Here is a 24,226-nt window from a genome sequence, read left to right as displayed (position 1 = left end):
ACGTGTGTGATGTGTTGCCAATCAGGGAAGCTCCTTAGAAATTCAGTGCACAGCGTTTTTATTGGGGGCTGTTCCTATGAGCAGCCTCTATCTGGCATTTACCCAAATTTAAGACCCCCACAAGGAAAGCAGGTGTTAAGCATAAACCATACTTTGTACAAATGTTTAAGTGCAGTGGTCCTCTCTTATCAGTTCTGGGGATGGTGGGGATCCAGATGCCAGCCAAAGGCCAACTTTGTAAGCAGGTCTTTCTAAAAATAAGCAGTCAGTCTTGCTATGTTAACTCTTCTCTGCACACTATCTCTAGCTTAAATGGGGACAGAACTCAGGGACAGAAAGGACTGAATGAAGAGCATCACCTGACAGGAGCTATGACCACTCATGGAGGGATGCAGTTAGCTTGAGGTTGCTTCTACATGGACACAGAGAGTGGGGAATTAAATATTCTGACTTCCTTTTCCACCTGCCCTCCAGATGTTTGGTGGGTCCCTCCTAGCAGCTGAAATCAACTAACTGAAGGCCAGAGGGCAATGGAGGCTGCTGATGCAAACCGCATAGAATCTTGGAGGACAGAGCAAAGTGGAAAAGTAGGGAACAGTAAAGTGAAGTTATTCTGCAAACTAAGCAAAGACTTCCACCTCAGAGCTATTGCTAATTCACCAGGACCCATGAGTGATGAACTCTGTTTAACAGATATAATATATGAACTCTGTCTAAAAGATATAATATGATCAAATTATTACATTTTAAGACAGGATTTCAAGAGCACTTTGATATTTATACGCCACACACACACACGCAAACACACACACACATGTTTTTGTCCATGGTTCCTGGCTCATAACTTCCATAGCCTTTGTTATTTCTTTGGTGACTAACACAGTAAGCCTATCTTTTGTTGAAGTATTGGTCTTTTATCCAAGGGTCCTGAAGCAGCTTCAGAACAATTTAAGAGTGATACAGGTGAAGGACAGTCTTTTGTTACAATATTGGGGAGCTTTAGGCTTCAGAAGTAGGCCTCAGAAAATAGGGTCTGTCTGTTCTGTTCTGCTTCTACCTGTTCCTTTTTCTCCCCAAGGCAGGCCAGAGAAACTAAAAATATACTCTAATGTTCCTCTACCTTTCTGTCTTACAGCCAGCCATAAGGAAATTCTCTGACCTACCTTGTCTGATTGTGGGTCATGAGACCCTCATTTTAGACGGGGTCCTGCCCCATGCCCTGGAGAAATGAATACTGCAGAGAGAGGCCAAAAAGACTCTGAATAGGCAGCCTTGCTGGGTTTCCCCACTCAGTCGATTAGTATGAAATCATACTCCTTTTTTTTTTTTTTTTTTAAATCATGTGTCTACATAGTTGTCCATGTGTTGAAGGCCGAAAGAATGAGGGTCGTGATCAACTCAGTATACCACTGGAGGCTATATGAGTAAACAGCAAACTGTTCTCATGAAAGCAGGATGTTGGCAAGCTGACAAACTGTGTCTGCACCCAGAAGGAATGCTGAAGGCAGTCATGACCCAGGCACAAGTGTTTCTTGTGATTAGGCAAATCTGAAGCCTGTTAGTAATAATATGACCCTGTGATCAATCATGCAGCTGACCAATCATTACCTCCTCCTCCCTGCTCTTTCTACCCAATAAATACGAAGGGCTGAAGAAGCTCAGGCAGCTGCCCTTGCTCACAAGAAGCAGGGACCCCTCTTTTTCTTCCCCATGTAACACTTCCTGTAAAATAGTTATTTTTGTTTTAAGTTTTCATTTCTGCTTTCATCCCCCTTCATTCATTCTTGTAATGACAGTCTCAAGTAGTAACAGTAGTAACTGTTGTAGTGATGGTCTCAAGTAGTAATTTTGGTAGTCTGCCACATCCATGCTTCAGTCATGCCTATCCAATGAAGTTGCTATAAAGGGTCGAGGCGGGTGGATCACGAAGTCAGGAGATCGAGACCATCCTGGCCAACATGGTGAAACCCTGTCTCTACTAAAAATACAAAAATTAGCCGGACGTGGTGGCACACACCTGTAATCCCAGCTACTCGGCAGGCTGAGGCAGGAGAATCGCTTGAATGCGGGAGTCGGAGGTTGCAGTGAGCCAAGATCGCCACTGCATTCCAGCCTGGTGACAGAGCGAGACTCTGTCTCAAAAAAAAAAAAAAAAAAAAAAAAAATGGGTGTTTGGGGTGGCGGGGGTGGTGGGGGTACAGGGAGAGCTCTAGGTAGTTTAACACGTGGAAGTTCCTAGAGGGTGCGACACCTAGAGAAGACATGGAAGCTCAGCTCCCCTTTCCGTGTGTCTTGTCCTATGCATTGCTTCATCTGTATCTTTGTAACATCCTGTATCATAAATCAGTAAAAATAAGTGCTTCCTGAGCTCTGTGAGCTGATCTGCTGAATTAATTGAACCCAAGGAGGGAGTCATAGGAGCCCCAATTTATAGCCAGTGGGTTACAAGCACAGGCAAAATAACCTGGAGCTTGTGATTGGTGTTAGAAGTTGGGGGCAGCCTTGGGGACTGAGCCCTCACCTGTGGAATCTGCCACTACTTCCAGGTATATAGCGCAAGAGTTGAACTGGATTGTAGGATATTAATGCTGCAGAATTGGTTGTTCACCAAAGTAGTCTATGTTGATGGTGGTGTGAAAACGGAGAAAAAGTTGTTTTATTCTACACAGCACTGAATGTAAAATATATAAAATTCCATGTATTATGAATAGGCTTCCTAAAGACAAAGTCTGATCCTAAGGCAGATAATATTTACATCATATGTTTTAAAATATTCAAACTAGATATATACTCACTGCTCTCCTTTTGTCTTTTTCTTCTTTGGAATTTGCATTGTTCTATTAACATTCCAACAGTCTATATGCCTATTTAGACGTAGGAAAAGAGTAGCAACAATCTCATAATGACACATGAGAAAAGAATTATTTCCGAATAGCACCTTACATTTTTGAATTCATGGATTTTCCATATTTGATATGGTCACTTTGATCGGTTGAACACTTACAATGCATTTGACCCTTTCAGTGGATTTTAATTTAGGGTTTTAAATCCTGTTGTTTCTTGGTGGAGCCACAAATATCATAAACTGCCTCATTTATGGCACTCTCAAAGAACCTTGCAATTCATGGTAATTTAACATTTTTTAGTGAATATTAGTGATTTCATCTAAAACTCTGCATGCTATCAGGAACACAACAGATTTCAGAGTTAGAGCAATCAAAACTGACCTTCAGATGATTTTCTAAGGCAGCAAAATGCTTTGGGGATGAATGAAAATGAAAGAGAGATAGATGTTTCACTCCCATGTCAAAGGGTGTAGAAAATGATTTGCATTACATGAAAATTTCCTTGGCAACAAAAGTTCTTCACACACAGAGGCTCTTTCCAAACATTTAAGCTGATTACTTGCTATGACCATGTCAACCACAATCTTGTCTGACTCCACAGCATAAATAAATAGTACCTCTTTGGTATTTAAGTTGAAATTTTCATAAGCCAGAAGGTTTAGACGACTTACCAACACTTTTGAGAATATTATTAAATCTTGAGCATGAGAGAACTTGAACTTTTATGTGCTTGAAGTAGAATTCCTAAAAAATGTTCACATATTCATTCATCAAAATTGCCAAGAATGGTCTTTGCATATGCCAGACTCTTTTCTATGGAATGAGAGTATAATATTGTGACTAGATCCATCTCTTTGGGAACCACGAGCTTGAATCTCCAGCTTTGGAACTTTGGTAGTTGTATGATTATAGTCAAATATTGATTGGACTCCCTGAACCTTTTCTCATTTATATTAAGAGAATGATAATGTCTCCCTGTCAGGGTTATTTTGAAGATAAGGGGTGTGTGTGTGTGTATGTGTGTATAAAGTAATTGTTCAATAAATATCACCTTTATTTCCTCTACCCTCCAGTGTGCTGGAAGGCATCCTTGATTCTTACATCCCAAGAATTATAAATGGCTTATTTGGCAATAAGTAATATATTCATTACCACAGATAATATATACTAATGGGAAAATTACTTCTATCTTAGTATCCTAATAGAAGAGTGATCACACACAGATCCTGCATGAAACTCATGAGACACTGGAGAGCACATGGCTAAGCACAAAAGGGACAGTGCATAGCAATAACATTGCATAATTATACTATAGGTTTCCTGGAAACACAGAAAACAGATAATGTACAAGTCTTCATCTCCTTGGTTAAATTTTTGATGCATTATAAGTGAAATTGCTTTCTTAATTTCTTTTTCAAATTGTTCATTGCTGGCTTATAGAAACACAGCTAATTTTGTGTGTTGATCTTGTAACATAGAACATTGCTGAATTTGTTTACTAGCTCTAGCAGCTTTCTTGTGAATTTGTTTGGATTTTCCACATATAGAATCATATCATCTGCAAGTAAAGAAAGTCAATTTTGTAATTTGGGAGACTTTTACTTACTTTTTCTTGATTACTTGCTCTGGCTAATATGTGGGCATTTTTATATTATGTCCAATCTTAGATCTCAGTCTTTCATTATTGAATATGATGTTAGCTATGGGGTCAACCACATTTTTGCATAGCTGCTTGGGTAATTCAATGGGGAAAGGATAGCAATTTCAACAAATGTTAATGGAACATTTGGATATCTATGTGTCAAAAAATAAAAATGAAAGAACTTAGATGCTTAACTCATACCATGTACAAAATTAATTCAAATTATTTCATGGATCTAAATGTAAATGTTTAATTGTAAAACTTTAAGAAAAAAATGGATAAATTTTTTTTACATTGAGTCAACCCAAAATTTCTTAAATAGGACACAAAAACATGACCCATAAAGGAAAAGCCTGGTAAATTGACTTCATGAAAAGTAAAAGCTTTTGCTCTTTAAAGTATACCGTTAAGAAAATGAGAAACAAATCCACAGAATGGGAGGACTATTTGCAAGTTGTATCCCAAATTATTAAGGAATTCTTTAACTCAGTAAGAGGACTGACAACTCAACTAAAACATGGGCGAAATATTTGAAAGATACTTTGCCAAAAATCACATGAATGACAATACACATGAAAAGATGTTCAACATTAGTCACCAGGCAAAATGCAAACTAAAACCACAATGAGATACTACTACACACTCACTGAATGGCTATAATGAAATAGAGTCAATGCCAAATGTTGCTGAGACCATAGAGTAACTGGATCTCTTATAAATTGCTAATGTAAATGTAAAATGATACAGCCATGTTGGAAAATAATTTGGCAGTTTCTTAAGACATTAAAAATATGTTCAGTATACAAACCAGCCTTTTTATTCTCAGGATATAAAGAGATATAAAGATGCATGTCCACACAGAGACTTGTAACCGTATGTTCATGGATGCATTATTCATAATAGATGAATGCTGAAAACAATCTATGTATCAACTGATCAATGGATAAACAAAATATAGTATATTCATAAAATACTACTTAGCAATTAAAAGAATCTACTGAGACATGCAACAATATGACTGAACCTCAAAAACATTTTATTAAGAGAAAGAAGCTAGATACAAAAGCCTATACATTGTAAAAAGTCTAAATGTTGTATAATTTCATTTACATAAAACTCCTGGGAAAGGCAAAATTATCTCATCAAAGACCCTATAACTAGTTGTTTGGGGCTAGAGGTGGGAGTTGTGATTGAATGGAAATGAGCACTAAGAAACTTTTTTGAAATGACAGAAGTGTTCTACAATTGGATTATAGTAATGTTTGCACAAGTCTAAATTTACTAAAGTCCATCAAACCATATACTTAAAATTATTAAATGTATAATATGTAAATTATACTTTAATAAAGCTGTTAATAAAAGGAGAGCTAGAAGAGACTCTCTGGCAAGGAGAGATGAAGAAAAAATGTGGATATAAAGATGAATAAATAACAATGAGAATAGTGTCGAGAAGACAAACACTATTAAAAAATAAGTGGCTAATTGTATACGTGTGTGTATGTGTATAATTTTAGTTAAGTTCATAGAAGATTGAACTAGAATATCATTCACTAGGAAAGCATACAGAAAATAGGACTATTTAATTTATGTTAATTCTTGTTTTGCTCCCTATCAAGAAGAATGACTATCATTTTGAAAGCATGAAACCAATATTTAAAGGAAAGAAGTGAATCACCCAATAGGGAAATTTACTGTAAGAAAAGGTCTAACTACTTTATTTTAATTCAATCCTCTTGCACTTTGGAAATTACATCCTACGATTCCTATCCTGACAGCCGACTGGAAAAAAAAAATCACAGATGATATTACTAAATTATTGCTAGTGGCCCCTAGAAGATATAATGAGGGTTATAATCCTGCAGTTCCCAAACTGTATGGGGGGGTACCATGAGAAATTTTAATTTTAAATGAAACTATTTCTTGACATCTGTTGGATACAGAGACAAATACTAGCCAGAGGTAGTTCACTGTGTCAACAATAGATAGCACTACATTCCTTTCAATCTCATCATATCTTTGTGAAGCCAGTTGTTCTGGCTGGCTTCTGCTAGGATCAAACACAAGTACCATGTGAAAATCAAGCTGGAACAGGAGAGAAGGCTGGGACCCTTCATCCTCATCCCACCATTTACATTTTTCTGCTCCCCTCCTATTATCAGTGTCCGTCACTCTAGCTATGTTTTGACCTCCTTTGAAGGCAGGAATGTTGTCTGATTTGTTTCTAATAAATTGCCTCTGCTGATACTGAGCTTCTAACTTTACACAGTGTTTCGAAAATTTTGTTAAATAAAAACCTAAAACAGATGCAGCAACAACAAAAAGCAGTTGAAGAACTGTGCTTAGTATGATATATCATAATTTTAAAGAGATAAAAAGCCAAAAGCAATATGTCCAGGGAAGAATCATTAGGAAAGTGAAAGTTTTTAAAAATTCTAACAAATCAGAAACACTTGGAAAGAATGTCTAGTTAATAAAATATAAAATTAAATGTCTACCACTACTAAGAATTGTAGGCTAGCTTTCCAGTGACATGACTATCCAGTTTCACCTGAGAAATAATTCCCAGACTATGTCTCAAATGCAAGAAGGAATAGATAGCAAAAAGTAGAGCAGGTGCCAATATTTTCACAAAATTAGTGGCAGAACCAATCAGAAATCACTAAGATTAGGTATTGTAATTCCATTATAAATGATGATCTACAACTCATATCCAAAAGGAATATGCTAGAATTTTTGTTGCGTACAAAGCAATCAATTGTATTGCTAATCAATAAATGACACATAGTAATTAAGTGGCCAATGGAGTCCAGATTTGTGTTTAGACTGTATTTATACATGAAAGGAATTATGACAGTTCTTTCCCAAAAGAAACATAAATACCTACAGTTTTACTTATGCTGAAATCCAGAGGGACTGATGAAATGCGGGATGCTGAAGAGAAACTACACAGGTACAAAATATGAATATGTCTTCTTAATCACTAGCTACATCCTGCTTTCCATTACCTCAAAATCTAGTACAGTTGTTGTGGAGTCCAATATCCCATTACTTATCTTTCTCCCTCCCCCCTTAAATGTAGATAGCAGAGTTCCAGGCATGCTGGTTTGTGATGATCTGTCATGACTTGTGGCGTTTCCTATCATTGTGACTCATGACAGTCTCAGGACACCCCAAGGAGAATATGCATAGCACAATATGTTGTAGAAGGCTCCTACCACATGTTCCCAGCAGGCATTTCTTAGGGATTCTGGAAAAGGTAAGGATGTATGATCTTGAAGTAAATATAGGAAAACGGTCAATATGTTATGAAATTGTAGAACTGCAGGTGACCTTGTGAGGTCAATTCAAGGAACTGGAAAGTGATGTTGAGAAGTCAAAAGATACTTACATGTAATCTTAGGCTTTAAGGAATTAAAAATATAAATGTGAGAGATATTTAAATGAGTGTAACTTAAATTAGAAAGAAACATCAATTATAGGATGAATAATATGCTGTGATGAATGATACTAATTATTACAATATCAATAAACAACTAATGGTATAATAGTGCCCATAAAATTTGGGGGATGGAAGAATATCAAACTTACAATAAACAAGAATTCACCCTTTATTTGTCAAAAAAAAAATAACTTACCTGGAAATGTCTTTGTGTGGGTGACCAACTATTTTGGTTTAACCAATACTGTCCTGATTTTACCATTGAAAGTCTTGTGTCCTGGGAAAACCCTTGGTCTGGGAAAACCTAGGACATTAATAACCTCATTGTTGATTTCACTCCAAAAAACTATTGTAAATTTCCCACCATGAACATAATTATATTATCATTTCCATTGTCTAATCAAGGAAAAGCACACATATTTCACTCAGTGTATTTTTTTCCATCTCTTACCTACATTCTTCACATTGTACTAAGCCTTTCTGATGGGTTCTAAATGGAGAAAGAAAACAACGAGATGCAGTCCCCTGTATGATGCTGCTTCACACACCAGCACTGAGCCAGAGTTCACTTACTTTTGCTGCAACCCAATAGATTGTTGACATCCAAGTGGCTTGCACTGGGAACACAAGCATCGCACTTTGAGCCAGTGACAAATTGTTTACAGAAACACTGGCCTGTGACCAAGTGACAGGTTTCATTCAAGGCTCCTGAGAGATGACAATTACAAGGCTGACATCTGAAAACAAGGCAAATAAACCATCAAAGAGAATAGTGTTTTGATTAATAATTCATAGTATAAGTTACACCTACCAATAGCATTGTAGAGTAAGATGGTTTGTTTTAGCCAACATATTGAAAAGAATGCTTGAGCTAAACAAACAAAGAATCAACACAAAATAAAGGAAAATAGAAAAGATCTTTATAAAACTACTGTTCCTGGTAAAACCCGTATAAAGCTTTCTCTTTATAAACTAATTGCAAAAAAAGATATTATATTGCTTTTTTACATCCCACGATATATCTTATGGATTAGTTTGAATCCAGTTGTTCAGCTAAGAATACTGTAAATTTTGCTTTTACAAAAGCAGTGTTCCTGTCAGCTAAACATTTAGATTAGGTACCCATAAAATTATCTTTTCAAGTGACTATCCAATTGTGAAACAGAAAACCAGGGGTAAATCATTGATCTCCCTGAAAATCTTAAAATTCTATAGTTAGTTCGATGAAGACTAAATTTCACTAAGAAAATTGCTTGAGGAAGACAGGCTCAAATATTGTTGATGCCTTAATATGGGTTATATTTCATTTTCTGTTTTATGAACTAAACTTATTTATCCACAATGGTTGGAGAATACAGCATTATTCTGATTTATGAAAAGATGTTAATGACATAACTATAGTAAGATAACTTTACAGCAACTTAAATTTCTTGGATCCAAAGTTGCCTGTAAAAATACCAGTAGTGGCATTTTGCCATGATAGAAACTAAAACTTGTTCCTTCACAGTGAATTATTCAAACATGTAGCCTATGCCAATGGCACTGATTAGGATAAGCAATGTTGGTGCCATGAGGTATTAGAGAAGCAAAACAGCACATGTAAGAAGACCACTCACCATTAAAAAGGTACTCTCCTCGTGGTACATTTAAAACAACATCAAATGGATTCACCTACATATTCTAATAAAGATGCTGAACGGATGGAGTTACTTTTCCCCACTGCAATTTTTACGGTGTGATCTCTTGGGTAATCATTCAACACCCTTAAAAAGGCTGATAAAAGCTAAGACTGCCAAATAAGCTGCAAGTTTGTTTTATGGACTAATATCCCCTTGGGAATAAATAAAGTACAGTTTTTATTGAAAACCACTGTACTGTAGTTTGCCCTTTTTATGGTCATGATAAAAGGACATTTTCCCCCTTCAAACAACTATATTAGGTCTTTTATCTACACACATTACATCAGAATTCCATTTCAAATAGATGTTTTGTTTAGGTTAAGTTTTAGAGCTGAAGAAAATTATGTATTATAATTAAAATGGAATTATAGATGCAAAAATACTTGATTTGCTCTTAATTTCTTTATAGGCTATTATGTAGAGTCTATTGCTTGTAGGCTTTTAATATAATATTAGTGAGCATAAACAATAAGAGAAAAGCTTCTCTCAATGTATGTGTGTGCGTGTGTATACATATATATATATATATGTATGTGTAACTGCACCACTCATGAATAAGTGTCTCTTGAGTATTTCAGTTTTTATTACCATTCACTCTTGAGACAATCACACTTATTTTACATACAGTACATTTAGAGTAATAGCTTCCAGTGTATAACATAATTCTGTTCCTTGATGTAGTTCTATTTTCTTCCAGCCAAAGCACGCACATGTTTTGAGCAATTAAATGTGTCTATTCTTGATTTTATAGTCTCTTATCCAAGCCATTGTTATAGTCAACTTATCTGACTTGTTATAATCACTTGACTTCAGTAAGAGAGAATTTTTCCTAAATGAAGTTCACAGGAGGAGACTTTTCTGAAAATTGTAGTCTGTTTTTACCCCAAAGGACACAGGGATAATTTTATAATTAAGGATATAAGCAAAATGATTCCTTTAGATTTCTCAGCCACTCAAATATAATTTTAAACATTTCCAAGACTCTTTAGCAAATAAACTACAAATTTGATGTCATTTTATAAGTTATCCCTCCTCAAGAGTACCTCCTAAATGAAATATATTTCACATTTATTGAAACAAAATTACACATAATAAAGGAAAAGACATTTTAAGCTTAGAAAGAGAAACACCAAACTAAGATGAATTGCAATATTGATTTTGCCAGGATAAATGGTTTTTGTAATATTAATATAAAGAAACCTTTATTACACCGACTCTCTTGGTACAGCCAGAGCTTCTCCCACAATCTGTTTAAAATCTTCATTTTTCATCCTTATGGGAAAACCTCACTTGCTAAATGGATTTCATAAAGAGTAATCTGTCAAGATTTATATAGATAAAAAATTTGTGATGTTTATTGACCAGTTCATTATGGTAAACAAAACAGGAGTAAAGCATCACTAATCTCTGCCAGCACTTTGCTATGATAGTTCTCTTTGGACCCTTACATAACTCAGTATTTGCTGGTTACAATGGGAAAGAAGTTGGCCTCTGTCTCCTACATCACAAATTTCATATACTTTCCTTTCTTAGGAGTTTCTTCCAGTTGTGGAAACAGTGAGAGAAACTGTTATCCTAATTATTACTGTTGAAGAAACCTAACTATTAATGAAAGGAATATGTTTCAGTAATGCACATCATTGTCAGAAAATTCATCATCTGAGGGAGAACTGCTGTAGGAGGCCCAGAGATATATCCCAAGATATATAGGTCAATTTATTGACATTTCTCTTTGTACACCCCTCCTCTCTCTGGGGCCTCAGCTCATGGGTACTATCAAATTGATTTAAATATTGATTTACATAAATAACATTCATTGAGGGCCAGCTATGTTCCAGGACTGGAATAAACATCAAGGATGTAGAGATGAATCATATAGAATTGCCCCGGTCCTCAAGGAACTCGCAATCTCGTATGCAAGAAAAAATGGAAACAGCATTAATAAAGATGTATCCAGACTCTAAAGGTCCAGAAAAGGGGCAGCTTAACCAGTCTGGTAGCAGAAGAAGGGATGGGAAGGGTAATTTTAAGTAGAAGTCTTGGAGGAGATGCTTGGGCTGAACGTTAAAAGATGAGTAGAAATAAGCCAGGGAAGTCGGGGAGGGGCAAAAATAGAGAAAAAAAGAAAAAGCAGAAGAGGGTATGAAATTGCAAGCAGCTCAGTACTCTTGGATGTAAATTCATAATGGGAAATGGTGATAGATAAACCTGGAAAGGTGAGCAGAAGTAAGATAATGCTACCTTGGGGCAGTGTCAAGGAGCAATGGAAATGAGCAGGATAGACCTGAGAAATGTTAAGTAAAATTGGTAGAATGGGATGCCGAATTGAAAAGAGAAGGGAGGATAGGTATAAAGTTACTCCCAGTCTTCTAACTTGCTAATGGGGATGATGAGGACGTCATTCAACATAAAGAACCAAGGAGAAAGAGATCTCCAATTGCCAAGGGATTTTAGATAAGGATTATTAATAAAAGGGAAAGAGACTTCAAGGCAAATTGGAGAAATTCGGCAGAGTTTTTTTGTTTGTTTGTTTTTGTTTTAGTTTTTTTCCATCAGTCCCTAACACAAAGGCTAGCACACAGTAAGGATTCAGTACATATTGTCGGATACAGGAATTAATAGTGAATAAAGCACCAGGGAAGCTTTAGACTTAGGATAGGACACCGGAGATTAATCCAAACATGGTTTGTAGCTCTAATAACAAGTTAGCTCTTTTGAGCCCCTTTTTATTGGCTTAACTCTGTCCCCCTGGCTAACCTCACTCCCAGGGAATGGACAGTTTTCTTTAAGAGCTGGTCTCTGTTCAGATTCTCTTAAACCAGTGTTCTCAGTTCACAGAATTCGGTGAGTGCTACAGTGCCCTCTAGAGGAGTTTGGTTTTCCCCGATTAACAGTGGAGCTGTGGTTTCATCGAGCTTCTTAGTTTCCCTTTAGTTACAGCCTACTAACAGCATCTGAATTCTCTTGCAGATGGAATCAGAATTATAGGAGAGGGATTTGAGGCTTGGGCATCCACGTTGTGTGAACTGAAAGCCATATTCACATGGCTTATTGAACAAGGAAATACGAATGCCTCATCTGAAAGGGAGAAGTTAACAGTGTGCAAACCCACCCTCTTTGGTGAATTTCCCAGGCACAAATATAGAAACTCAGAAAAGCTGGACCAGGGGCAGTGACTCCCTTGCATCCATGCAATAGTGACAGCTAAGTCCAGGCAGCTTGCTTAGCAAGGTTCTGATCTGAGAACACCGTCTCTTTCTCCTTTGTTGACACTCCACATATTTATGCAAATAACTAAATAACTTTCAGATATGATAGCAGAATCAAATTTTTAAAGTGCTCACAGATAGAAGAGAGATTTCACTTATTCCCTATGGTCTCAGAAGGCATAAATAAGACTAGGCAAGAAAGTCAAAAGACTGCAACGTTTTGGTTAATATAAATAATATATTTCTATTAGTTGCAGAAATACAGCTGTTTGAAATAAACATCAGCTACTTCGTGAGATAGTGAGCTCCTTTTAGTTCCATGTTTTGGAGCAGAAGCTGAATGGCCATTCACCAGTTATTCCGAAAAGGTGATTTACGCAGAGAAATGTATAGGGTGGAGTTTAACCAAAATTACTTTTAAGGTTCTTTCCCAGTCTATAAAGTTATGATTCTATTATGCTTAGTGAGACTAAGTAATTTGCCCAAGGTGACAGTAAATCTAGTTACAAGGTCAGCAATCTTTATCTATAAAGGATGAGATAGTAAATATTTTAGGCTTTGCAGGCCATATGAGTTCTATTGTAACTCAACTCTGCTGCTGTAGCAGGAAAGCAACCGCAGAAAACATGTAAAGAATTAACATTGTTGTGCTCCAATAAAACTCTATTTACATAAACATGTGGCTGACCCCCAGGCTATAGATTGCTGAACTCTGGTAGAGCAGGTCATATCATGCCCACTCCAACAATATCCAAGTTCTAATCCTCCAAACTTGTGAATGTTACCTTACTTGGTAAAAGGAATTTTGCAGATGTGGTTAAGGATTTTGAGATGGGGAGATTATCCTGGATAATCCAAGAATGCCCAATGTAATCTAGGGTCCTTATAAAGGAAGGCAGGAGGGTAAGAGTCAGAGAGAAAACATGTAAGGACATAAGCAGAGGTCCAAGGAAACACTGCTCTGCTGGCTTTGAAAATGAAGGAAGGAGCCATGAGCTAAAGAATGTACGATGGGTGCGGTGGCTCACGCCTGTAATCCCAGCACTTTGGGAGGCCAAGGCGGGCAGATCACCTGAGGTTGGGAGTTTGAAACCAGCCTGACCAACATGGAGAAACCCTGTCTCTATTAAAAATACAAAATTAGCTGGGGGTTGTGCTGCATGCTTGTAATCACAGCTACTCGGGAGGCTGAGGCAGGAGAATCATTTGAACCCAGGACGTGGAGGTTGCAGTGAGCCGAGATCGTACCATTGCACTCCAGCCTGGGCAACAAGAGCAAAACTCCATCTCAAAAAAAAACAACAAAAAACAAAAAACAAAAAACAAAAAAAAGAATGTAGGTGGCCTCTAAAAGCTGGGAAAATCAAGGAATTTTTTTTTTTTTCCCTAGAATCTCCAGAAGAAACACAGGCCTGATTTTAGCCTAGTAAAACTCATTTAGAGCCTCTGATTTCCAGAACTATGAGATAATAAAAATTCATGTTGTTTTAAGCCACTGAGTTTGAGATAATTTATTCCACCAATAATAGGAAGCTACTATGTCTGGTCTAGTGGAAAAGACAAAACTGAAACCTGGATATCCTGATGTCCAATTGCGTGTTATTCCTATTATATCACATTGAATAAATGCTACTAGGAAGTAATAGGAAGCTACTATATCTGGTCTAGTGGAGAAGACAAAACTGAAACTTGGATATCCTGATGTCCAATTGCGTGTTATTCCTATTATATCACATGGAATAAATGCTACTAACATATAAAAACTGATACTTCTTATTGGATCATATATCATCTATATTAAGGGAGAATATATGGTTTGGCAGCCATAGGAGATTGCAAAAATCACAACTCTTCACCTTTCCCTCTGTGCAGGTCCTTTGCAGCTAACTGTATAGTTAGTTCTACTCATCAAAAGGAGAGTCTGTTTATTCCCCACCACTTCCAAACATGGTCAAGCCTTGTGCCTTGCTTTGGCCAGTAGAATAAGGCAAAAGTAACATCCTGGTGGTTCGGGCCTCAAGGGTCTTTGCATGCTTCTGCTTTCTTTCTTGGAAATCTGCCACTACCTTGTGAGAAAGCCCTGCCTTGGCTGCCAGATGATGACAGGCTTGTGGCCCATTTACCCTGTCACCCCAGATGACAGCCAGCTGTCTGACAAAGAGTCACTGAGCAGAGGGAATCTATGAGGCACACTCCCTAATTTTTCCATTATCACACCATAAAAGGAAATCAGTTGACAAGAAAGTTATCTGCTTTCATTTGAAGTCATTGACCTGGTTCTCAGAGAAAAGACCAATTGAGATCAATCAGAAAAAGGCCTGTGAAAAGATTACTGGACAAAATCTATAACCTAGTGCTGAAATGTAGAACATTTCAGTAAAACCAAAAATAATCTGGGCGTAGAAGAACTTCCCTGTATTTTATGCTCCAGAAGTCTGAGCCTTTATTCTCCCTAACCAGCCTTGGTGTCCTACACTCTATGGACAACTTCAGTGTGTGTTAGCTAGTAAACGGGACAAATAGTGATACCACTAGCTCCTTAAGGCTTAAAACAAGGTAACATAGAATATAGAGAGGGTATATCAATAGGGAAGAAACTTTTGGGGGTTGTGATGTGTGGTTGTTCTGTAAGAAAACTGTGGGGTACCAGATGGACTGGAGCAGTCCTGGGGGCTATGGGGGAGAGCAGTCATAGTCACAGGTCAACTTGAGGACAGCGCCAGTAAGTGCAGGGTGTCAAATACGAGTCTCCACTACCAACTGAGATGAATTAAATATGGCCCATTTTTGTCTCATTGTTTTTGGGTTAGACAAACACTACATACTTTTTTGCATTATTGATTTTTCAGTGGGCAGATTTTTTTTGCTTCATTGTTTTCGATACTGATTAAATCATGTTTGCTTTATGTGTCAGAGGTAAATGGAGTAATGTTTGCACTAGGATCAGCTTTTTTAAATACATGCCCCCTTTTTCTGGTCAGTAACTTTTGAAGAATAAACCACTTAGATGGAAACAGGCAAATGATTTTCCAGCTTGGTCACAAAAAGTTATTGTTGTGTTGCCTGGATTTTTGTTGTTGGTTGTGTAGTTTAGGGCCGAGGTCTATTTTATTTTATTTATTTTGTCCTTGGGAATATAAAAAACTGTGTAGAAAATAAACCAAGAGAAAACAATATAGCAAGCCTTGTTATATCCAACAAATAGAGCATGAAGAAGGTAAGGAATATGTGAACTAAGGAGATAAGGAAGTGAGGTTATTTTCCAAGTTGATGAAGAAATAACATGACACTTGTATCTTCCCCTGTCATAATACTAAGATACTTATAATCTACTGTATATTTTGAAAATTAATGTTTTAATTTCCATGTTATAATTGGAATGTAATTTTTATAAATGTAAACATTTCTATTTGTAATAACCTACCACAGTGCCTAGATTTCAAAATCATTTGAATCTACTTTGTTTTCAAAAAAATTGTTTTAACATTAGGGCATAGCTGTTTTCATATACTGCATATCTGTACATATTTACACTACATGTGAATTTTTTCCTTTAAGAAACAAAAATTTCTTATACTTGATGGAATCCCATATATCTTAGTCAATTGTTACACATTTTCAATATAGCTAATGTTGGTGTATATACAATAACAACCAGAAGTCAAAAAAAGGTTCAAGAATGGTATCATTCAAAAGAGGAATGGAAAAACCATTTTTATCTCTTTTCAACATTGAACAAAAGTCCAAACTCAAGCAATTCTCATTGTCACATTTTAAAATATCCTTCTCCATGCCCTTCTGTGCTACAGGATTTCCTCTGTAATGATTATCAATGTTGAAGTGAAAAGAGACAGCTGAATTCATCAGTGGGATAGGAGGGTCAAGTCAAGTTACCAGCATTCCACCCGACTGATTTAGTAAGAGACAAATCCTGCTGTCTCTTTGGGTCCCATATGGCCATGGGAAGCTTTATTCTTTCTATTCTTTTTAGAGAAGCTGCATTATATACAGTAGCTCTGGCTTTCCATAGCACTTTCCAGCAGTAGCCTGTAGACTCATTCTACTCAACAACAGAGCCAATTCTGCCAAACCTGAGAAGAATCTAAGCCCCACTCAAACTTGGGAAGTTTGGACTTGAATAATTATTTGAAGCTTTCTGTCTTTTTTACCAAGATGATGATAGCATGAGATAGCATGAGACTTATTTTTATTTGGGGGGAGATGAGGAAGTAATGGTTAGTTCTGTGCTGACTATATTAAAAATGAAATGCACGAGGGACTTGCAAGTGTAAAACTCAGAGAGACAGCTGGCTACAGGCCTAGAGTGCGTGGCAGGCATCTGAATAGGTGATCATATGTTTGAGAGCCATTAACTGTATGTAGTGGTTGAAATCAGGGACACAGTTGTGGAAATTGAAAGGACATATTAAAAAGGAGTAGCCAAAAAAAGAGATAGAAAACAGATAAGAGAAGTAGAATCTCGGAAGCCAAAGGAAGAGGTAATTTTAAGAAATAAAGGGGAACGATGAAATGACCAGCACATTGAGAAACCATGAGTCATGAGAAGCAATCATAAATCGTTTTACTTTTGTCTTTCACTGACCCTTTAAATGTATAATATGGAGCTAATTCCCCCATGTTCCACGTGGATATAAAATGAGTTAGTCACTTGGCTTTTCTGGTCTTTCTCAGGCAATAGAATGTCCTACAGTTACTTTACATTGCAAAATACAAATTCAATTCAGAAAACAGAATGTCTAATCCTGTATATTAGTCAACATTCCAATCTTTATTTAAAGAACAGACATTTTCAAGAACATACTTCTCTCCCTTTCATCTAGCTAGGACATGACGAAGGCAGCAAATCTATAACCAGAGAAGGTAGCTTGGTTAGCCTCCCCCCTCATGTAGAGGCTGTAGGAAGGGTAGAAACTCACTGGACTAGCACCACCCAAAGCAGTCTATTGTCTCTGGTCCTGCATGTATATAAAACTGACTTATCACTGACAGTATACCTTCCTGACTTCTTCATTGATCTTTCTCACCATTAGGTATCACTCGCCTTTTGTTTTAGTGCAGTCAGATGCATTTTCTTTTCGACTGGTTGCTTATTAATTCTGTAGTCCACAGTAATCTTGTCCTTTTCTCTACACAGGCCCCTTTGTCTTCTAAGTGGTACGTTGAGCACAGACTAAGACAACCTCACCCTGTCTCTCTTCCTTGTGGTCTTCATCTGGTCATGAGAAATACATAGTCTTCCTTGTCATGATGAACTCTGGAAGTCTAAGATATGCAGGGCACTGTCTTTTAGCTTACCTATCCAAACCTGGGTAGACTGTCTATTCTCAGTTAGATTTGCCAGGTCTAAGATAGATATCGATGCACTGGTCTCTCCAACTGCAGGAGACACATGTCACCCTTCAAGGGATCAAATAAGACCTTCTCACTGGACTCAAGTGGAAAGCACCACCGACCGCTCCTTTTTCCCACCAGTGAAACCTGTTCCCTCATTCTGTCTTTTCCTTAACCCATTTTTGTTTATTATATCTCTTTATACACCTTGTCTTTGATTTGGATGAGAATTTAATGGTCACATAACTAGTTCTTGAATGTCTGCATGTTGCAAGTTCTGCTAACTTGTATGTTCTGCTAACATGTATGTACCACACATGGTGAATAAAGAATGAATGAGAAAGAAACAAAATGAAGAAGAAAAAAAATCTGCTCTTTTATTTTTTAAATCATGTTTTCTTGAATCATAGTGCTCTTTTTAAATGTTAGTAAGTGAATGAAGAGTGAGAGATTAGACAATAACTTTCAGGACTCATCAAGCAGGGCAGAATCAAGGGAAGGAGTTTGTAGAATGAATAGCATTTTTGTAGACAGTTATGATATTACCTATAGAGAGATGTTTGAGTTAAACTAAAGGGAGGATTTGATGGAGCAAAGATCGTGGAAGGGAGCAACAAGAGTAGGAAAACAGGAAGGGATCATATCAAGAACCGGGAACAGGTTATTTTTAGGCAAAAATACATAGGATTTTCTTCTAAGAATAGATAAAAAATTAAAAATGTGTGACAATGTAGACAAGCTGGAGGTGGAGTAAAGATAATCTGGAGATACTTATATCTGGCTTTATTTTGTCTATGAGCAGAGGGCCAGATTATCTGCAAGGGCAACAGCATGGAATTAAAACTGAGGAGACTGGTAGGAGCTTAAAGAGAGAAAGAAAGTAAATTGATAAGAAGTACATACATGGTAGTGCTTCAGATCAGCATAGGCACATGATCTTTCCCTAAGTCATTACAGATCAGGGCAGGTGTAGGGTGATCATCTCTGGAGCTGACCCCACAGTACAGCAGAAGGGAGCCCACAATCAGGTACTCAAAAGGGTCAGAATTAAAAAGGTTTTGCCTCAGGCTAGAAGTAGAAGACAGTAAAGTTAGGGATGGAGTTGATCAAAAGAGGACTAAGGAGGGATAATGGGATAAAGATGAAGAGAAGTTAAGGAGCAGGTTATGTGAGGCTTCCGGGGTGAATTGGAATTGGAATTGGAAAGATGTTATATATCCATAGAATAGCATTCATGGGATTAGGAAGATTTGAGAAATAGAGAAATTATAAGTCATCACAAAATCCAGGGTGTAGCCATGGAAATGGGTTGCTGAAGTGGGAAGTGAATGAAGAGGCCAAAGAACTGCGTCAGTACATGTCAAAGTAGTTAAAATAATGGCAGGAGTTAGAAAAGTGGGAAAAATAGAATCGCTCTGAAAAGGAAAACCTGGAACTGGAAAGATAAGAACAAAGGGGATTGATATGGTTTGGCTGTGTCCCCACCCAAATCTCATCTTGAATTGTAACTCCCACAACTCCCATGTGTTGTGGGAGGAACACAGTGGGAGGTGATTGAATTATAGGGCAGGGTCTTTCCCCTGCTGTTCTCATGAGAGTAAATAAGTCTCACGATATCTGATGGTTTTAAAAAGGGGAGTTTCCCTGCACAAGCTTTCTTCTCTCTGCCACCATGTGAGACGTGTCTTTCACCTTCCACCACGATTGTGAGGTCTCCTTAGCCATGTGGAATTGTAAGTCCAATAAACTTCTTTCTTTTGTAAATTGCCCAGTCTCAGGTATGTCTTTATCAGCAGCATGAAAATGGACTAATACAGAGATGGAAGAAAACTGCTACCATTTCCAGGGACAATTTGTAATTTTAAAAATGTAATTCTCACCACCCCCATCAATATAACAGGAGCCAACTAATATGTAAAGATATCCAACCTCATTTATATAAAACTTGTGGATCTTTTTGTTTAAACACATACTCGGCCTGACACAGTGGCTCAAGCCTGTAATCCCAGCACTTTGGGAGGCCGAGGTGGGCGGATCGCGAGTTCAGGAGTCCAAGACCAGACTGACCAACATGGTGAAACCCCGTCTCTACTAAAAATACAAAAAAAATTAGCCAGGCATGGTGGCACACACGTGTAATCCCAGCTACTCAGGAGGCTGAGGCAGGAGAATCTTTTGAGCCTGGGAGGCAGAGGTTGAAGTGAGTCGAGATCGCACCACTGCACTCCAGCCTAGGAGACAGAGTGTGAGACTGTCCAAAAAAAAAAAAAAAAAAAAAAAAAAAAACCCACACTTACTCTGAATCATTCATATTTTTAGAAATCTACTAAGCTTCTCATACTTTAGCTCTATTTTCTAGACTCCAACCTGCCCCTCATTCTTTTTGTGTGTCTGAAGTCTGCTTTCTCTCTCTCTCTCTTTTTTGCTTTTTTTTTTTCTGAGACAGGGTCTCGCTCTGTTGCCCGGGCTAGAGTGCAGTGGCACAATCTTGACTGACTGAAGCCTCAACCTTCCAGTCTCAAGCAGTCCTCCCACATCAGCCTCCCAAGTAGCTGGGACTACAGGCAAGAGCCACTACACCTGGCTAACTTTTTATTTTTTATAGAGATGGGGTTTTGCCATGTTACCCAGGCTGGTCTTAGACTCCCGGACTCAAGGGATCTGGTCACCTTAGCCTCCCAAAGTGCTGGGATTACAGGAGTTAGCCACAGTGCCTAGACTGAATTCTTTCTTTATTGTAACTTCAGTATCTTCTAAAAATGTAGCTTATACTCACTTCTTTGGTCCTTCCTATTCCTTATCAATTTATGTAAACATTTAAATCCACCTTCTAACCCTGGGAATCTAGCTCCAGTGCTAGTCAGGCCTACTGCAGAGTGACAGGTGATGGAACAGTACTTTTTAAGCAATTCTTGTTCCTGGACTAAAGTAAGGTGGGGAGTGAGAGTGAGATGGATAGATAATGGGAGAGGAACAGAATGGGGTAAAAGGCTCAGCCATGAATTTAAGAACATCGAAGGGTAGAGGAAGCAGTGTAATGAAGGGAATCAGATCTCACTTAAAGAAAAAAAGTTAAGTGAAAAAGCTGAAACAATCAGACATCCCTAGGTCACTGAGCAGGCGTTTTGCTGATAACCCTGGGAAGACTAACAAAGGGGATGAGTAGAACAAAAATGGGTAATTGAATGTCACAGAATGACACTGATGGGCATGAGTGTTGCAAGGAAGACAGTGGATTGGGGAAGATATTTTTCTCCTGGTAAATGTAGTCAGAACTATGAAAAAGACAGAGGTGGCCAGGAGTGAAACAAACCAGCTCAAGAGTTCCAACTGGGGAATCTGTAGAATATTATTTCAAAAAAATTACACCTAGGAGCTAGTATGTGCAGTAACTGGCTCCTATTTTACTATCAAAATCCTGACAGTGCTTTTTATTTACTATTTACTGGACCATGTGCTTTCTGTACTCATTTAGGTGATTTATAATAACATTTGTAGAAGAGAGACACAATGGTCTCAGACTATCAAAGTAACATTTCTATGGTGATAGAAGTAGAGCATCACAGATTAAAATATATGCATGTCTGTATGTCAAGAAAACAAAAATTATTTTAGTAAAATTTTAAATGATTTTTGTAGTTTTTAAAAATTACATCAAATTTTAAAAGAAAGTCAAAATGAACTAGTTTAAGTTCTTTTTCAGTAATTACCCTGTCACCTGTCCACCCTCTAATGGAGGTGTTAATGAGGAGTGGAACAGCCAAAAGGCAGGCAGCAGGGGGGCAATGAGTTTAAAAGAGCCCAGATAATCACAAACCATGAAATAATTAGCAATTATATTTATAAATATACACATATTGAGAAACAGATTTGACTGGTTTTATTACATGCTTTCTGAGTTCAGCACACACTACTAGCTTCTCAGGGATAGGAGCTTCAAAGAATTCATAGATTTAGTCTGAACTTTAGACAAGCTCATAATCTCTCTCTCCCTCTCTCTCTCACACACACACACACACACACACGGAATTGGTATTACAGCACATCTTCAAAAATACAGCAATAAACACAAATGAGTGAAGGCAAATGGCCACAGATACCCAGAGAATAAGAAGTAGAATATTAAAGACAGTGTAACTTTGAAAAATGATTTACTTTCATAATATACTTTACACACTGAAAAAAAATCATATCACAGAATACAAAGCTACCTTTCTCATCTGCCAGTCTTTAAAGCTAAATTAGAAAGGCAAGGAAAATATAAATAGATGCAATGAACTAATAAATATGCAATAAATTCAAGGGCAATGAAGAACAAAGCATATACATATATCCCACATACATATATATTTTATATATATATATAACATATATATACACACACACACAGAGAGACAGAGAGAGAGAGAGAAAGTATGTGTATGTGTATTTTCTTCTTCAGATATGTCTTTTCCTGTCTTTCTCCACATCCAGACTCTCAGCTTTTTGAGGGAAAATATATTTTATCTCATTCAACATTCCCAGATGCTAGGATGGGGCACATCTATCAATATATAGCAACCCACTCTAGGAAATATTCAAAGATTAGCATATATTAAGTAAATGCAGATGTCATGGAACAAAAAACATATCAATAACAAAAAAACACTTTTTTTTTTTTGAGACAGAGTCTCGCACTGTCTCCCAGGCTGGAGTACAGTGGCGTGATCTCGGCTCACTGCAACCTACCCGTCCCGATTCAAGAGATTCCTCTGCCTCAGCCTCCTGAGTAGTTGGGACTACAGGTGCACGCCACCTTGCCCAGCTAATTTTTGTATTTTTAGTAAAGACGGGGTTTCACCGTGTTGGCCAGGATGATATCGACCTCTTGACCTCATGATCCGCCTGCCTTGGCCTCCCAAAGTGCTGGGATTACAGGTGTGAGCCACCAAGCCGGGCAAAAAAAAATACTTTTTACAGAAGTTATTGCTTTGCAACTGCCAAAAAAAGTTAACTGTTGCTAAAGAAAGAGTTTAATTATTAAAGCTTATAAAGATGTACCTTCCAGTCTGAGGATCAAATCCAAAGTAATGGTCTTTGCATTGGTCACAACGTTGCCCAGCAATGGAAGCATCTTGGCAAACACACTGACCAGTCAGGCTATTACAGATGTGATTAACTGCACCAGTTGTATGGCATGAGCATGGCAGGCAGCCAGTGGCATTGCTTGGAGAAATATAAAAACCTAGAAATAAAGAAATTAAAAGTTTTGTATATGCTTTTTATCCACTCTTTTATTTAAAGCATAATAATTGATTACACAGAAAAACAGAATACCATGGCACTAATTCCCAATACAAATGTGGTTATATCTGTTCTTAAGTGTGTCAATTGAGTTAGCGAGACTCCGTCTGCAATCCCAGCACCTCGGGAGGCCGAGGCAGGCAGATCACTCGAGGCCAGGAGCTGGAGACCAGCCCGGTCAACACGGCGAAACCCCGTCTCCACCAAAAATACAAAAACCATTCAGGCGTGGCGGCGCGCGCCTGCAATCCCAGGCACTCGGCAGGCCAAGGCAGGAGAGTCACAGGAGCCCGAGGCAGGGAGGCTGCAGCAAGCCGAGATCCCGGCAGTACAGTCCAGCTTCGGCAACAGAGGGAGACCGAAAAAAGAAGGAGAGGGAGACCGAAAAAAGAGGGGAGAGGGAGAGGGAGGGGGAGGGGGAGGGGGAGGGGGAGGGGGAGGGCAATGGTGCTCAGGCTGGAGTGCAGTGGTGTGATCTCGGCTCTCTGCAGCCTCCACCTGCCAGCCTCCTGCCTTGGCCTCTTAAAGTGCTAAGATTACAGCCTCTGCCCCACCGCCACCCCGTCTAGGAAGCGAGGAGCGTCTCTGCCTGGCCGCCCATCGTCTGGAATGTGAGGAGCCCCTCTGCCCGGCCGCCCTATCTGGGAAGTGAGGAGCGCCTCTGCCCGGCCGCCCATCATCTGGGATGTGAGGAGCGCCTCTGCCCGGCTGCCACCCCGTCTGGGAGGAAGTGAGGAGCGCCTCTGCCCGGCTGCCCCGTCTGGGAGATGAGGAGC

At 38.2% G+C, this 24,226-nt stretch overlaps 1 protein-coding gene across 1 annotated transcript in view; it reads right to left on the bottom strand.

Annotated features, from left to right (window-relative positions):
- Positions 1–24,226, bottom strand: part of USH2A (usherin) — a 793,063-nt gene that overhangs the window by 581,742 nt on the left and 187,095 nt on the right. Inside the window, exons 13-14 of the mRNA XM_054484303.2 lie at positions 23,208–23,391; positions 8,501–8,664 (exon numbers count right to left, since the gene is read on the bottom strand). Coding sequence (XP_054340278.1) covers positions 8,501–8,664; positions 23,208–23,391 — 348 coding nt within the window. The remainder of the gene's footprint in view (positions 1–8,500; positions 8,665–23,207; positions 23,392–24,226) is intronic.

The sequence above is a fragment of the Pongo pygmaeus genome, chromosome 1, assembly GCF_028885625.2.
Source record: "Pongo pygmaeus isolate AG05252 chromosome 1, NHGRI_mPonPyg2-v2.0_pri, whole genome shotgun sequence".
Classification (NCBI taxonomy): domain Eukaryota; kingdom Metazoa; phylum Chordata; class Mammalia; order Primates; family Hominidae; genus Pongo; species Pongo pygmaeus.
Note: the sequence above shows the minus strand (reverse complement) of the source record. Positions and strands in the feature narration are given on the sequence as shown.